The 15,000-nt window shown below is 43.4% G+C and overlaps 1 protein-coding gene across 1 annotated transcript in view; it reads right to left on the bottom strand.

Moving 5' to 3' along the window:
* Positions 1–6,645: 6,645 nt before the first annotated feature.
* Positions 6,646–15,000, bottom strand: part of LOC308169196 (eukaryotic translation initiation factor 5A-1-like) — a 9,805-nt gene continuing 1,450 nt past the window's right edge. Inside the window, exons 1-5 of the mRNA XM_080543856.1 lie at positions 14,934–15,000; positions 13,658–13,837; positions 11,965–12,069; positions 7,168–7,296; positions 6,646–7,053 (exon numbers count right to left, since the gene is read on the bottom strand). The exon at positions 14,934–15,000 is cut by the window's right edge and continues 1,450 nt beyond it. Of these exons, the coding sequence (XP_080399982.1) occupies positions 6,991–7,053; positions 7,168–7,296; positions 11,965–12,069; positions 13,658–13,825 (465 nt within the window). The 5' untranslated portion in view covers positions 13,826–13,837; positions 14,934–15,000 and the 3' untranslated portion in view covers positions 6,646–6,990. The remainder of the gene's footprint in view (positions 7,054–7,167; positions 7,297–11,964; positions 12,070–13,657; positions 13,838–14,933) is intronic.

A 15,000-nucleotide genomic window follows, 5' to 3' on the forward strand; every position in this document is an offset into this window, starting at 1 on the left:
TAACAAACAGGAGCTCAAGGTTAAGACAAGCTGATAAGACACAGAACACATCATAACAGCACTGTACACTCTGAAACTAGGACACTTACTGTACATCTGACTCACTCATCTGACTCACAAACACACACATACCATTTACTCACACACACCTGACTCCTATACTCCCCACAGATGTAAAAAATAACATCACTCCCATTTCATGCTGAATGTGTCATCCCAACTACTCCCTGTGCTATTCCCAGCAAAGACTGACAGTGTCTCACTAATAAGATATCGCTCTAAATATTAGCCTGTTCCTTACTGAATTAGGCCTATTCCAAAGGGGTCATTGGCACACAATTCTCTATATCGTCACCTTCTTAAAATAATGTCACATTTGAGGATATTTTAAGAAGGTGACAATAGATGTTTTTTTCTATACTCGCTGCCTACAAGATCTACCTCGAGTCAACATCAATGATATACACCAACAGTAGACAGAACTGACAGAATTCAGTCAAACTCAAAGGCTGTACATATCCAGCTATATCCATGATTACGAAGGTAAGTGTATAGTTAGCAAAATTCTGTATAAAATTAGAATAATAATAGTTATATAAAATTATATAAATTATAATAATAATAACACACAACTTGAGTGTAAGGGGAAAGAGAGGAGGTTCAATGTAATAATGTTAAGTCTGCATATAGTGAATTGGCACCAAACTGAAGTTTCCTAACACCAGAACTCATACTATTGTAGTGTATGCAGCCACCTCACTACTGAGAGCAACATCAGAGGACGATCCAGAACAACACAAGAACCTAATCTATAACATGTTTGAACAGCAGGCAACAGTTAGTGAAACCTGAACACAGCTCTGTGATCTCTCTGTTCTCCTTCTCTCACCTCGCTCCCTCCATCTGTCTCTGTGTCTCTCTCTCTCTCTCTCTCTCTCTCTCTCTCTCTCTCTCTCTCTCTCTCTCTCTCTCTGTCTCACATACACACGCTTTGATCTCTTTGTTCTTCTCATGTCTTGTGCTGTTTGAGATAACAGTCTTACAGTAACGTAATGACCCTCTCACCTGTGGCCTAGCCCTAACCATTCCCAAACCACTCCCAAATCCTTTAGCCAAACATGAAAGAGGATTCTAGTGGATTCACTGTCTAGGAAAAAAAGGGTCCTTTCTCCCAGAATCCTAGCTACGGGATGAGGCTATGGAATGCTGGGGATATGAGTTTAATCCGACTGTAAGTTGGATTTGATTAAAGTGAGAGTTTTCAGGAATTATTGCCAGGATGAAGAGGGTGGGCTATGGGTGTGTCTCTGTGTTAAAAACTGTGTGCAATAGTAAAGTGAAGTGCATAAGTAAAAACAATCTTATGGTGCCTCAGTTGTTCTATATCTTGTACTCCCATCTGAGAGTAACTGGTAGATGATATCAGAAGTACTACAAGGAGGAAGAAGGAGACATATGTATGCATTGGGCGATTCAGGAGGCCCACCCCAGAGGGTCAAGGGGTCAGAGGTGAGAGTTCATCCCTGCAGCACCTCCTGGGACTGCAGGTAGCCAGGCCAACCAGGGTCAAGGTCATATACCCCCCACCACACACCAGCACAGATGCACGTATGCATGGCCGCACGCACACACGCCTGCACAGACAGACACACACACACACACACACACACACACACACACAGAGACAAAGACACAAAGCAACACACATAAACACAGGCTCGACCCACCCTCTATCCCCCCAGATGCTACTGAAGCACCAGATAGACCAACAGCAGAGACCCCCAGGAGAGGACAGTGGACACGGTTACAGTCCAGACCAGTGTCTTTGGACCCTGTCTACTAGGCAGGAACCGTGAGGCACTCTAGTCTGGGCAGAGCTCTATTATGATAGTTTTCCCCAATTTTCAGAAAACTGAAAAGAGTTAACCATTTCTGTCAAAACTCCAAAATCTCTTCTCAAAAAGAATTGTTTCCACCAAAACGATAAACACAGCTATCTTTAATCTCTTAAAGAGCATCAATTAAACAGTGGTGTGCTAAATTGAAAACACTACCATCAAAATAGTGTTTATATGTGTTTTGGCTTCATGAGGCCATATACCTATTCAAAGGTTGAGGGAGAGAGAGAGGGGTCAAATACAAGCACAAACAAAGGCTTCCCTGGCACCTGGCGTGGTCGATCCACTCCTAGCATGCATCTGAGCGGATGTCGTCACACCATTGCCTGAAAATGATATATAGTACAGTATTATCCTTTGTGCTTATATTTGACCCCTCTCTCTCTCCCTCCCTCTCTCCTAGGGACATTTAACATGATGATGTCACAAGCAAACAAATCAACCGGCTACACATACACTATCATAAATGTAAGACAAAACATTGTCACATTAATGTAATTACTGTAGAAAATATAGAAGACTACTGAATTGGTTAGTTACCTATTCTCATCTCTAAATGCCCGGGTAACTGAGGCTACCATGAAGCGGCTTAAATTCGTCTGGACTCGCTGCCCAGCTTCAGTCATTGTTAGGCCATGATTGAGTATGGTCAACCAAAGTTGCACGGATTTCATTAGATATATTGGCTCACCTTCCTCTTCCTCCTGCTCTCACTCTTCCTCTTCCTCTCTGTCCTCCATGCTGCTCCATTTTTCCCCCAACACAAAAGAGACCCCAGGTGACTGCTACTATACTCTGACAGAAGATTGAAGTGTTTTGCCAATTGAGATTGAACAGGTAAGAAGTGAGTGAGACCAATTGGTAATTAGGGTGTGGCATTTTGAAGGCCAGTGTTTTCCAGGTGAACAAAGTCTGCTAAATGATGCAATTTGTGCTTAGAGTTTTTTTGTAAAAATGTGATTTAGAATTTCTATTTGAGAACAATGGAACTATGCTTAGAGTTTAGCAGTCTGGTGTTGATACATAAGCTTCAAGTTTTCAGTGCATAATTCCATTTCTTGTGACTACACAATGGAGAAAAACTGTAATCCGATGTAATGTTTGACTGCCATCTGGTGGTCATTCACAACCCCCTCGCCTGCCCACTCTCTTCCTACTAGCATTACGGATGTGATTTGGGAACTACTATCCTTGCGCTGATGGAATCAACGTATTCAATTAACGTTCCTTCCAGCCTTATTCCATCAGACACTCTGATAAACGTACCTGACCTTGATCTTTGAGTACAAGTTGTATTTGAGTATAGCGTACAGGGGGGTATTCCATCAACGTTGCTAAAGGAAAAGCCAGGCTTATTGATTTATGGATTTTACTTTAGCAACGTTGATGGAATACCCCCCATATGAGTATCTAGAGAGAGATGAGGAGGAGCCCAACCAGTAGACTCAGAATGAACTTTATTTAACAACACAAGAGAAACAAACAGAAACAACATAGTGTAACATACAGGTAGGAATTCATTAGTTTGGGGGTGGAGAAGAAAGTGGCCCAGTTCCAAATCTTTTAATGTGCATCTCTACGTCCCACCTTTAAGTCATCTTTGATCTGCTCAGGTTGGATTGGAGAAACCAATAGGATGAAAACCCTGCCCTTCCTGATCAAATTACATACAGACCAGCAATTTCCTAAAGGATGAATATAAAGGATGTGTTTTTTAACTATTGGAAAAGGCCCGGGAACCCCCTGCACTAGCATACCACAGTAGCCTAATGCATAAGCTACGGGAACAAAAATCGTTCTTGTGTTTACGAGTATATATAACATACCTGTGGTCTATACATACAAATATGCCAATAGTTCTGTGGCAACAATCTAAATTTCTTTAAAATAGATGCAAAGTAAAAAATTAAAATTAAATTAAAATTAAAAGAACGAAAGTGCAGACATTCAGGTTGATGTGGAGCCCAGACAGGGCAGAGAGGAACAAGCATTTCAAACAGAATTCTCAAAACATATTTTTTACAGGCCATGAATTATGAACAATATCACAACTCAGAACAAAACCCTTCAATGCTCATCAAACCAGTAACACTCATGTCAGGAGTGGGTGGGAGGAGGTTGCCCCTATACACACACACACTGATCCCAGTCACGTTTTTGCATTTCCCACCTACTGGGTTTGGGGGGAGGGTAACTGACCCGAGACCTGTGCGTAATCTAGGCAACCTCTTCCCTTATCGTGCCGACCCCCCAACCCTTCAATTACATCGTAAACAATTTTTTTTTTTTAACAAATCAGAAATTAGATCCCAAAGTCACAGGGATAGACAGTCCAAAAGTCCCATGAGAGACGCGCAATAATACACAGTCGAAGGTAAAGAAACAGGTTAGGAGGACAGAGCCCTGGGCTATATGTGGAGGATAGACGCTAAAGCTACTTATCAGTCATACAGGCCCCAGTGGCTGCATGGTAGAAAGCTATGGTGAGAGTCTGCGTCGTCAGGTCACCCGTCTGGCCTTGGCTACAGCATTGGGAACATACGCATAATATGGCTTAGGGAAGACTGCTTAGTCTACTGCGGTGGTGGTCACCTACCCTGGTCCTACAGAGATAACTGGTGATGGGGGGGGGGGGGGGGTTAGAGTTGTAGAGTTTTAGTTCCAGCCTAGCACTAGTTGCACACCTGGTTGATCAGCATCGATGATCATCGAGAAAAACAGTGATGAACACGCTTGTATACTTTGTATACTAGATGCTAGTGTCCGTTTAGCCCCGTATGGGCTGGGCACTGCTGGAAGGTGCAATGACACTGCGCCCCGGGCCGATGTAAAAGTTGGATGGGGGGCGCATTATAAATAAAATTAACATTAACATTAACATTAACAATGACACTTCAAGGGACACACAGTTCCATGCCAGCGTGTGCACATTTGAAAATGGCGATGTTCTACGTTCTGTAGTAAAAGAATACACAGAGAAAGAGTCCTATGGAAATAACCCCCTATGATGTCATTGGGGGTCATTTCCTTAGGACCTTTTCTCTTATCTTTTTGACTACAAAACATAGACAATCTGGTATGGCGCTGGATACAATGACTGAGGTTAAATATGGGTGTCCCTTTAAATAAAACACAAAACAAATCAATACAAATCAGTTGAACCAGGGTGTTAGTAGAGGGCTGAATCAGACGCCTGCTCACATTGCACTATACAGCGGCTCTCCAGGACCAGGGTGGGTGGCCACTGGTCTAGTAGTCCTCTGTTCTCCAGGCTAGCAGGTTAGCAGAGTACAGTACACTAACTCCAGAAACACTTTTATGACCCCCTCCTTGAGAGTTTACACTGCCTCTATACTGGGGGTAAACTACAGTATATCTAGGAGTTCTAGTTAAAAACCCTTGTTTGGATAGAATGGGGGGGGGGGGGGGACTCCCCAGAAAACCCACTGTAACATGCTGGTGAGCTCTAGAACCCCCCTCCCTTCCTTCGCTCCCTCCCCACCCCCGTCACACCATCCCAGATGTATCTCCCTTATATCAACTTGTGTTTTCCCAGAATAGCACCCCCCCAACCCCCCCCCACCCTGAACCATACCCCCTTCAAATCCCTGACTCCTCTCCCACTGAGAAGTGCTTAACTACCTGGTTAAATACACACTTCAGGATGTGTCCATACGTAGGAATCACTGTCGACATGCTGTGGGACACTAACGCATGCCTAGAACTCGCAAATCCTCCGATTTATCTCTCTCTAAAAAAAAAAAAACAGGGGGGAGTACTGAGTGGAGGGGGGGGGGGTTCTCTATTAATATCACTGCAGAATAAAGCCAGTAACAGAAATAGTAAATACGCAATTGAAGAAAGGTTTTCTATATCCTTTTTTGTTGTTGTTGTTCCTTTCTTATTATTTCTCTTAAATCCTCTGTCAGGTCAGAAAGGCCTCGAGTGAAAATAAAAGGTTTCGTAGCATTATTTAAGCCCACCTCCCCCCTGCCTGAGCCCCTACCCCCCCCAGAGGTGGCAGAACCACATTCAGAGGAAGCCAAGCCCGATTGAGACCAGGCTGCTACCGTAGGTTAGCCCAACAAAGACCTACACCTAGCGGTAATCTAATGTCTGTAACATGGCTGCTGAGGTGCGTGTGCGTGTGCGTGTGTGTGTGTGTGTATAATTAATTTTATAATAATTTTGCCATTTAGCAGACGCTTTTAATCCAAAGCGACTTACAATTACGAATTACAGGGACATTCCCCCTGGAGTAACTGAGGGCTAAGTGCCTTACTCAAGGCACACTAGTAGTGGTGTGGTTTCAGGCGGGATTTGAACTCACAACCTTCCGATCACAAGTCCAACTCACTATCCACTAGACCACCACTACCCCGTGTGTGTGTATGTATGGGGGGTGTTTGTCTCTACATGTTTGAGGTAAGGCAGAAAGGCATTGTGTACAATCACTGAAGTTGGTTTTAACGCTATGTGGAGGGGAGTGAATAAACCAGGTAAACTCGTTGTCAGGTAGGTGCTGCCGTCGGAATGACCGCGATGGGAATGTAGAACGTGAACCTGAAGCACACGGCACTCGGGTGGAGAGTGACACTGTGTGGACTCACCTCCCCTGAGGGATGTACAGCAAAGACTGCTAAAATATATAAAATACAAATAAAAGTGCTACATCGCAAAAAAAGGAATGCCGGGATGTACGGCAACGGTGGCGGCTACCAAAAGTGCTTACAAGAAAGTGCTACAGAGCAAAAGGAATGCCAAATCAAAACATGATCCCATGCTCAATGCCAGGAATGTGCTGTAGAGAGCTAACTCGGGTATAGCCTACAGGGAAAATCAACATGGCATATAAAACAGTGAAGAGGGCTAACAGGTTCAGTGGTAATAACTTCAGTGATCCAGGAGAATGCCAGTCAGCCGTGAGCCCGAGATACAGCTGGAGAGGCCCGGCTCAGCCCAGTTCCCTGGATTTTAGGTGGCCAGCAGAGAATCTGGTAGGAGGTGGAGGGTGAAGGCCATTAGCTTTGGTGAGGTCTCAGAACCAAAATGGAGGATAGTGGTGTAGAGAGGACTCCAGCGGGGGCCCCTGCTACTTGGTCATGGCCTTGATGGCGACGGCACACTCTTCTTCCATGGCACTAAGCACAGTGATCTGAGGGAAAAAGGGAGGAGGGAGACATTAGCATCGCATCTTACTATCTCTCACTCACGCACGCACACACACACACACACACACACACACACGCACACACGCATACGCACATACCATTACATCCTCAACATCGAACTTCTTCTCGATCTCCTTGCCCAGATCTCCCTCAGGCAGTCTGAGGTCCTCTCTCACTTCGCCGTTGTCCTTCATCAGGGACAGGTAACCCTCATGGATGTTCACAAGCTGACAGGGCCAAAAACAGGATATGACATCATCAGCACCACATACACCAGAAATCATCAGTGCTTTACCACATGGAGAAGGAGCATTTCAATACATGAGCATTTCAATACAGATAATCAGCATTTTAAAGGGTGAGCATTTCAAAAGTGGTGCTTTTCCACAAGAGACCTGCTCCAGACTTTTCTTTGTGCCCAAGCACAGGTGTTTTTTTGGTCCGTTGTGTTTCCACCACCCAGGTGATTCTGAGGACTTGGGAGGAAGCAATGGGGAGCAAGCTATCAACATTTCTTTAGTTTGTAAATATACAAGAAAACTAGGTTGTTCATTTAGCCAGCTAGATGAGCCAGTCACATTTCCCCAGAAATTAAACGGGAGCAAACTATCGGCGTTGTCAGAAGGGTGTTTCCTGGCGAGTTTCACCCTCAAACCAGCCTGACTACTTGTGGCTTAAACAATATATTTTTCTTCCAGCGAATTTCTTAGTAGCATGACTTTAAAACGAGCAAAGGTTTGGTGCGGTTGAATGGGAGGCATTTCTTTAGTTTGGAAATATACAAGTATACAATATAAATGCTTCTAAACGTGACTCCAAATCAAAGTAATGGCTTATATCATGTTCTGATGTTTTTGTAACATACAAGTAGCAGTCATTCCATAGACTAGCCTAGACAACCAATGGGTGGGCGCAGTACACATCTCATGCCTACGCCCTAACCCCACCCAAGTCCCAGAAATCTCCAAAAGCCTTTTTGGGGTCCTGCATTGCGCCAAGTACAGGTGGCAAACTTAACAGTGGAAAAGCGCCATAGAGCATTTCAACAATAGGTTTGCATTTCATAGAAAACTTTGAATGTGATTACAGCCCTGAGGCAGTTAACATTCTGAATGCACTAACTAACATGCCGCATTCAAGCAAGTGGTCAGCAAACTGTAACTGCCTTTAGCTGAGTCCGCTAGAGAGTGTGGCAGCTAAGCTGAGGCAGGTACAAGCCCGAAGAGAGAACACACATCTCTACACCAATCTATGCAGTGTGACATACTCACTTCTGCTAAATTCAGACTCTCTCCCCTCCTTCCCAATGGACTTGTTCACTCTACCTCATGTACTGAACAGTTTCGGAATGGCTTGCATGACACTAGGGCTGCCACAAACGATTATTTTCATAGTCGACTAGTCACCGATTATTTTAACGATTAGTCGACTAATCGGATCATAAATTACAGCTTATCGCACAATTACTCAATCGCTCTTATTTAGCTATCATCTTCTAAATCAGCTTCTAAATTTAGCTTGAAGTTGTTAGTTGTTGTTGTTGTAGGCATGTGCTAACAAAAAATAAAGACAATTAAAATGATTGTTTACTCAAAAATAGATATTTTAATGAACTTTGCAGATTTATTTCTGGCATCACTTGCATGTAAACGAGCTTTTTCTGCAGAACTTTTTTTTTTTTCTGCACTTTTTCTGTATCATCCGACTCTGAACTGTTTGAAGAGTCGCGCGATGCTCCGCAATGCTCCGCGCCGCAATGCTCCGCGCCGCGTTTGGCACATACCCTGATCCGTTTCGCCATTACAACCCACAGCAAGCCACTTCCTTCTCCAGGCTTTTATCGAACTACTGCCCCCATCTGGGACCGAAATACATTACACCCAAGTCTGAAATTCACTCGCTAGGTGTAGAACATGTCAATAACGCGATCCCCGCGGAAAAAAAAAAAATCTATAAGACGGCAATTGGCGTCTTTGGCAGTCAACGTTACTATTCTATAAGACGCCAATTGGCGTCTTTGGCAGTCAATGAGTTAACGTAACGATATCGTTAGCCAATAACAAGCTAACTAGCTTACCGAGACGAGCCATCGTCTTCCTCGTCATCTGCCACAACGTGCTTCCTTTTTAGATGCTCGCGCATCATAGACGTATGGGGTAGTGGTGGTCTAGTGGATAGTGAGTTGGACTTGTGATCGGAAGGTTGTGAGTTCAAATCCCGCCTGAAACCACACCACTACTAGTGTGCCCTTGAGTAAGGCACTTAGCCCTCAGTTACTCCAGGGGGAATGTCCCTGTAATTCGTAATTGTAAGTCGCTTTGGATAAAGGCGTCTGCTAAATGGCAAAATTATAGACGTGCTGCCATGATAAGCGAGTTCAGCTTTGCAAATTTTACATTTTACATTCTTTTTTTCAACGTTGTGGTTGAAATGCTCCCACACTTTGGTACGAGGACAGTAGGGCTGGGTTCAAAAAATCGATTTCCCGATTCTGAATCGATCTTCATTAAATGAGCGATTATCGATTCATAAATCCCGAGATCGATCTTTCTTTTTTTTTTTGCTTGCAGCTTCAACCCGCAACGAGATCTCGTGGCCAGATCTCGCGCTACAAGAATTTATCATATCTCACGCAACGTGAGGTCTCAACACTAAAATCTAAAAACATGGCGATGGCAGGGACACTCAAGTCACCACCAGGCTTAAAGTCAGATGTCTGGGTGCATTTTGGATTTAAAAAATGTGACGATAGAGATGAGCTGGACAAAAGCAAAGTCATATGTAAATAAAAAGTACATTCATGTAACTGCTTTGGAGTCAATTCATTGATATGTTTAACAATGCTACATGTTATAGGGTTCCTTGAACCATTTATAGCATTAGTTCAGAGAATCTCTTTCATATTCAAGCAAAAAATGTATATTGTAACTAGATCGAATCGGAATCGAATCGAATCGAATCGTGAATCGAATCGGAATCGAATCGTTTTGGGAAATCAGTGGCGATACCCAGCCCTAGAGGACAGGAAGACATTTCTCTGTTTGTTTTTCCGGGGAAGTCACGTGTGCCCCGGATGACCGACACTGCGCATGTACATCAAAGACACTGGGAGACGCTAGCCAGTGGCAGCTTTAGGGAAGAAAAACGAATGCTTATCGAATGAAATGAATGGTCTTTATTGTCATTGATATAGTACAGGTACCAAACAACGAAATTTGGGAGGGGGGGCTCCCCTGGTGCTAGAAAAAATAATAATTTAAAAAACGCTTATTTCAGCTCCAAAAAACATGCGACGACGTCGATTACCAAATATGTCGGCGACGATTTTGGTAATCGACGTCGTCGCGACTAGTCGACTAATCGTGGCAGCCCTACATGACACCAGTCATCTTTTTAAAGAGTGAAGAAAAGAGACTAGAGGCACAAGGAATCTAAGAGACACCCCATCACACCTTAATAGAGCTCATCTCAGCAGGTCCGGCAGCTCTCTGGGGCCTCATTTGTAAAGCTTTGTGTAGAACTGGCGTAAAAAGAACGTTTATGCACACCAACATTCGGATTTATAAAACGGTGCGCACGCATGTCCCACGCCTGTTTCCCTTTATTAATCACAATCAACTCTAAATTCTGCGCATGTCAACAAGTATCTTGTTCCACCCTTTTAACGATCATAGCTGCCTATAAATGGTCAGTGAAATGCCCCGACAGAACGGCGGAAAAAAAAATGTTTCACCCGGTAGATTTCTGCGCAACGAGTTCACACGTCATAACAATTAAACTCTTCCCTTGTATCTGCAGGATATAGCTACGTATAGGCTATAATGTGCCAGACCGCATCGACAACGGAAGCAGTTTAAACATAATTTTGTCCTACTGTTCACCTTATTATTTATGATAATACATTTCATAACATCCCATAACATCCAAGTATTGTTTAATAATTACAGATCCAATTAAATATGATTCCCGATTAAACAACATTCCCGATTGTACAACATATTTGAGGGGTTGTTTTACAAAAACAAATACTAAGACAACGAAACGCTGTTCGTCATCTAACCACATGGCAAAAGCCATGAATGTTTCAAGTTTATTGTTACGCCACATTACACAAGTGCAAGAGAGTACAATTCTTAGGCTTCAGTTCCTGACACAAGACAGAAGGCAAGTGTGATTTGCAGACAATAAGGCAATAGGCATAATACAAGATAAAGGTGACAATATTACAGGTAAGACAGGATACACTAATGGTGCAACTAGAAATAATAGATTCAGTTCATTAAAGTGGCTCTCCAGTTTCATCCTTCTGCCAGCGGAGTCGCAGCTGCTCATTTCGCTTTTTGGCGTACGCAAGCTTTATAAACAAGGCCTCTGGTCACTACACCACAATGAAGGTCTCACCTGGTACTGTCTCACCTGGTCACTACACCACAATGAAGCTCTCACCTGGTCACTACACCACAATGAAGCTCTCACCTGGTCACTACACCACAATGAAGCTCTCACCTGGTCACTACACCACAGTGAAGCTCTCACCTGGTCACTACACCACAGTGAAGCTCTCACCTGGTCACTACACCACAGTGAAGCTCTCACCTGGTCACTACACCACAATGAAGCTCTCACCTGGTCACTACACCACAGTGAAGCTCTCACCTGGTCACTACACCACAATGAAGCTCTCACCTGGTCACTACACCACAGTGAAGCTCTCACCTGGTCACTACACCACAATGAAGCTCTCACCTGGTCACTACACCACAATGAAGCTCTCACCTGGTAACTACACCACAATGAAGATCTCACCTGGTCACTACACCACAGTGAAGCTCTCACCTGATAACTACACCACAGTGAAGCTCAACAAGTACAGACACCTATAGATGAGCTCTCACCTGGTAGTCCATTCTCTTGATGTGTGGCACTTCCATGTTGTGGGTGGAGGGACATATATCCTCATACTTCTTACCAGTGAAGATGTCGATGCCAACAAGATGAACCTGACAAACACAAAGACATTACACATTTATAGACTTATAACATGCAAAGACATTTCTTCCAGGTAGCTGTGTAGGGAGCTACTGTCACTACCCCCCCCCCCCTACACACACACACACACACACACACACACACACACACACACACACACACACACACACACACGCACACACACACACACACACACACACACACACACACACACACACACACACACACACAAAACAATGTAGTTTCAATGTAAGAACTTTTAGTATGGCAAGCTACATTTCTCTCAAGGGTAGCTTTAGTGTTGCTCCACTACTTGCAATGTTAAACAATTGGTAGCTTAGTTAAACACATTTCTGAGTAGTTACCACAACACTACAGTAATTACACATCATAGACTTAAAATGGACACATCCATTATACATGTATAGACTTACAACACACAAAGTAGGGCTGCAACAACGAATCGATTAAATCGATAACGAAATTTGTTGGCGACGAATGCCATTATCGATTCGTCGTTTTTTTTATAGAGGAGGGTTACACTAACTATGTTTCTATAGAGGAGGGTTACACTAACTATGTTTCTATAGAGGAGGGTTACAGCTAACTTCCTATTGTTTTATTATATAAGTCCTGCTGGGCTCAGCCCTTCCATGGTCTCCTGCTCTCCATGCAAATGCGTTAGTGTGAGTTCTGGCGAAGCGTCAGCTAAATGACTGTAATGTAATGCGATAGCCAGTGAGTGTTTCCTCGCATTCATGAATTCAATATTGCATGACAAGTGTATTTAGCTAGCTGGCTAACGTCAGTGGTAGAGCAGAGGTGATAAGCTAAAGGCTAGCTAGTGGTAGCCTACCAAGCTACCCGTGAGTTAGAGTGAGGCACTGACTGTCGCCTAGCCTATTGTATGGAGTGAGAGGACACATTGCATTGTTTTGGAGCATATCTGTTATATAAAAACATTAGTGTCTTGTCTGTAGCCTATATTGCACTTTGGGTTACTGACCTTTACATTAAGCAAAGTTATTACCTAAAACAATGCATGTATTGAGCTAGAGTTCAACTACTTTATTGAAACAATCTACTGCCATAGTCCATGGCCTGTTGTTAAACCTATTTGATGTAGCAAAGCCTTTTTTATTTATATTATTTATTATTTTTTATTAATCCTTATTCATTTTGCACATGTATATGTATAGGCCTGGCTGATTTAGAAAACATAAAATAAAATTTGCAAAAGAAATCTTTTTTATTATAATTATTTTTTTGTTTGTATCTTTTCCCCCCGCCTTTTTTTGTATCCGATTAATCGAATAATCGGGAAAAATATCGGTAGATTAATCGATTACCAAAATAATCGTTAGTTGCAGCCCTAACACAAAGACAAAAAAAGATGTATAACAGAGAGAGACATCCATTACACATGTATATAATAGTTATAGGCTATAATAGTTTAATTCTAACAAGGATCAATTCATCGAAATGAGGAGAGAGGTTGAGGTTGGCAACATGAACAGGGCTGGTCATTCCCTATGCATGTTGCCTTCACAGACAGACATGCATTATTAAAGTGGCGTGTTGGGGTTGTACTGTATGTACCTTGGCGTGTCCATGCTTGCCGGTCTTGGAGGTGGACATCTCTACGATCTTGCAGGGACGTCCCTTGAGCATGACGAAGCCGTTCTTCCTCAGGGCAGAGCACTGTTGTGGGAAGGTGGCGGACGCCCCAGCATCTCCACTGGTGAAGTCTGTGTCTGGGTCTGCCATGGCTTGTCACTGCTATGGACACCACAGGTTCATAACGCTATTGTCAATCGTGCAGATTTTGCCAAACATCAGCCAGGGAAACTATTACCATATATTAATGCTGAAAGAGCGTTTTGGGTATTGATGCAGAATATTCAGATATGCAGATTTTCACACCACAGCAGGACACAAGGTTTCCCAAATTGATTGTAATGATCAATCGCCAGTCTCAAAGATTTAGATCAGATTCAAAACTAGAGGTCCAAATATAAACCTAACTCTAATTAAATTAACCAAGAACTAATAAGATTAAATTGGAGTTTAATCATGCACATGACATAGCCTAAGTCATGTACCAAACGATCAGTTGTGATTGGAGGCGGTGGACTGGATCTGGGTCAATGGGACGGGATAAGGATGACAACCACACAACCATAACAACAGTTTCAACAGACAGACAGACTAACAGAAACAATCCGTCACACTTTGCTTACGTGATCATGTCAATCTGCCGACGTACATAATGCGCTAATACTAACATGAACTTGAAGAAGCTTAGGAAGCCATCATTTAATGTACACACACTTTACAGTCTTCCACGACACAGTATATTCGTTCGTTCACCATGTTATCAGGATAAACTGTCACTTTGTCCAGTTGGCTGGCTACAGCATCAACAACAAAACAGAGCTGCACACATACCTGTATTACTAGCTTTGCTTTGCCATAATGTTTTTGGAGCGATTATGTCTCGTCTGTACTTAACATCTTACTGAAATCTAAATAATGACACGTTTGAATGGCGTGGACAGCTCATGCCAAACTTCTACCATCAGCTGATTAGCACAACACCACAGCTGTAGCCTGTTGGGGTTAGCTAGCCAGCTACCAGGCTAACGCAACGGGCCTCCTGCTCTCTGTTCACTTGGGCATCTCAGTCTCTCTCCTCCACACCCCTGTCTGCACCCAACACCACCCAGGACACCACACCACACTCCTCACTCGTGTTCCATTAACGCCCCCCTGCACTATTCTCTCGTTTAAACATGAAACGGTCGCTGACATCATCATACATTCCTGCCCTGAATGATATGTATCTATACCTGCTCAGAGAATACACACTTCTTACCTTTCAACAGAACGGGAACGATAGTGCGCAGGCGCGGAGATGTTTCACTGCAGCAGGGAGGAGTGGC

This window comes from Nansenia antarctica (genome assembly GCF_963989245.1).
Source record: "Nansenia antarctica genome assembly, chromosome: 1".
Taxonomy (NCBI): domain Eukaryota; kingdom Metazoa; phylum Chordata; class Actinopteri; order Argentiniformes; family Microstomatidae; genus Nansenia; species Nansenia antarctica.